Source organism: Mytilus trossulus, chromosome 2 (genome assembly GCF_036588685.1).
Source record: "Mytilus trossulus isolate FHL-02 chromosome 2, PNRI_Mtr1.1.1.hap1, whole genome shotgun sequence".
Classification (NCBI taxonomy): Eukaryota; Metazoa; Mollusca; class Bivalvia; order Mytilida; family Mytilidae; genus Mytilus; species Mytilus trossulus.
Genome location: NC_086374.1, coordinates 17930061 through 17932631, shown reverse-complemented (window position 1 = coordinate 17932631; position 2571 = coordinate 17930061). Strand labels below are relative to the sequence as shown.

The following is a 2571-nucleotide window of genomic DNA, read 5'->3' as shown; positions in this document are numbered from 1 at the left end:
GAAAATATTCGCAGTACGTCAAATACTCAACTTGGAATGAAAAAAACAACATCTTCCATCTTTTGTGCTGTTTTGTTATTAATTATCTAATTATGTGGTAGTTAAAGGGGTAGGTTAATTTCCTTTTGGATGTTTTCTTTCCATAAATTGAGTTAAAAACTCTACTCAAATTTGATAAAATCATTTCCCCCTCCACTATTCGAAACGTTATCAAAAGAAGATAAATGTGAAATAAATGAAATATAGGTATCAACCAAAATTATGCAAGGGAAACTGAATGGAGTTTCTTTGTGTCGAGTATATGAAATGATTGGGGTGGGTGATCGGGTAGGAGTTAAGTACAAACCAGCCAACAAGTACCTCACAAAGTGAGTTTCATATAAGACGATGCTCGATGCAGATTACAATGACCTTCTCAGTATATATAACCCAGCAATTTTTAATCTAGTGATTTGATTTCATATATGAGGGTTATGTAATACAGTTTTATTTTAACTAAATGACACAAACTTTTGAGTCGTCTGTATCAAAATTGGACACATAAAATTGGGCAAAAAAGATCGATATGAACATACATACATCTGTTGTTTTATTCACATACAAACCAATCTGGGACATTTATACTAACCTTTATATTATGTCACATCTATACCAATGAATGAAATCGGTATTGACCTCTTCACACGAAACGTACTTCCAAGCAGTCCTATCTCATATATTATGTATGTTTGGCTCAAAATTGAATGCTTGATGATATTATGTTATTAGTTTCAGTCGTCTAATGAATCAATGTTCTAAGTTGATTTTATATTTGAAACCCGTTATTGAATAAAGACAATTGTATATCAATGATGTGAATAGTAAAGTACTACTTATAACCAGAGATATATAATTTATTGTAAATATATTTCTATCAACGGCGATAATTACAGCAAAATGCATTATGTTTAGGTAAAGGTAATATGTTTGGTTAGCTTGCTTGCTAGCTGGACCGTGAATTCAATATTAGGTTAGATATACTACGTACCTTCGGACTTTATGAGTACTTCTAGTCTTACAGACAGATAGATTGGTTACGATATGTCTCTGTCGGACTAGTGTACTTTTAAAAGAGGAAAGTACACCTTACTTAAGAATGACTCCACAGCTCATCTAGCAACCAAGCTAACCAAACATATTACCTATACTGTGACCTATACCTACACACTCAATGCATTTTGCTGTAATACATTTTGCCGCGATGATATCATGATTAGTCTCACTCTCAGCATAGATATAAAAGCTGTTATACATATGTCCCAGTAACAATATTCAAAACAACAGTTCCATGATATCGTGTATAAGAAATAAATCTAAATCACAATAATATAATATTTCAGTTAGAGAAAAAGTGACCCACTACTTAAATCAAATTACAGACCAGTCAGTGTGTTACCTATTTTTTCAAAATTTTACGAAAAAATATTTGAAATACAGTTATACGATTTCTTTGATTCCATTTTTAACCCTTATTTATGTGCTTTCCGTAGAGGACATGGATGTCAGACTACGTTGCTCAGATTACTGGAAGACTGGCGTAAAGCTTTAGACAAAAACTTATATATAGCTGCAGTTCTTATGGATTTATCAAAAGCTTTTGACTGCTTACCTCATGAAATTTTACTAGATAAATTACTAGCATATGGTGTTTCGCCACATTCAGTATCTTTATTAAAATCATATCTTTCTGATAGAAAACAGCAAATTAAAGTAAACGGTGTTCTGAGTAGCTGGGCTGACATCCAAAAAGGGGTACCCCAAGGTTCTATATTGGGGCCCCTTTTATTTAATATCTTCATAAATGATATTTTTTATTTTGTTAAACATGGTACATTATATAATTATGCGGACGACAATACTCTGTCTTTTAGTAGTCCGGATTATGACCATCTCATATCAACATTAGAATCTGAGTCTCAAGTGCTTATTGATTAGTTTAAAGAAAATAAGATGCAGGCAAATCCTGATAAATTCCAAGTTATTGCTGTAGGGAAAAGAACCTTTGCAAAAAATCCATCTATACAAATTCAGCAAAATATTTTATCTTGTGAAGAAACAGTAAAATTACTTGGAATTGATATTGATTACCAACTAAAATTTGATGCACATATAAGTAACTTGTGTAGAAAGGCATCACAACAGCTGAATGTTCTCAAGAGAATTGGATCATTTTTAAACAGATTAAATAAACTTACAATTTTTCATACTTTTATTTTGAGTAATTTTAATTTTTGCCCTTTGGCTTGGCATTTTTGTACAGAGAAAAATTCTAAAAAACTTGAAAAAATACAAGAGAGAGCATTACGATTTGTATACGACGACTATTTATCATCCTCTGAAACTCTTCTTGAGAACGCAAAGGTTCCAACCCTACAAGTAAGACGCATCAGGACAATGGCACTTGAGACTTATAAAATTTTAAATAATTTGGCTCCTGTATGTTTACAAAATTTAATAAAAATTAAACACACTAAATATTCTTTTAGATACAGCAATATTTTGGATGTACCACAGGTAAGAACTACCTCATAT

The 2571-nt window shown here is 31.6% G+C and overlaps 1 protein-coding gene across 1 annotated transcript in view; it reads left to right on the top strand.

The window, feature by feature from the left end:
• The first annotated feature begins 2004 nt into the window (after window positions 1-2004).
• LOC134706645 (sepiapterin reductase-like) overlaps window positions 2005-2571 on the top strand; it is a 345856-nt gene continuing 345289 nt past the window's right edge. Inside the window, exon 1 of the mRNA XM_063565763.1 lies at window positions 2005-2553. Within this exon, the coding sequence (XP_063421833.1) occupies window positions 2543-2553 (11 nt within the window). The 5' untranslated portion in view covers window positions 2005-2542. The remainder of the gene's footprint in view (window positions 2554-2571) is intronic.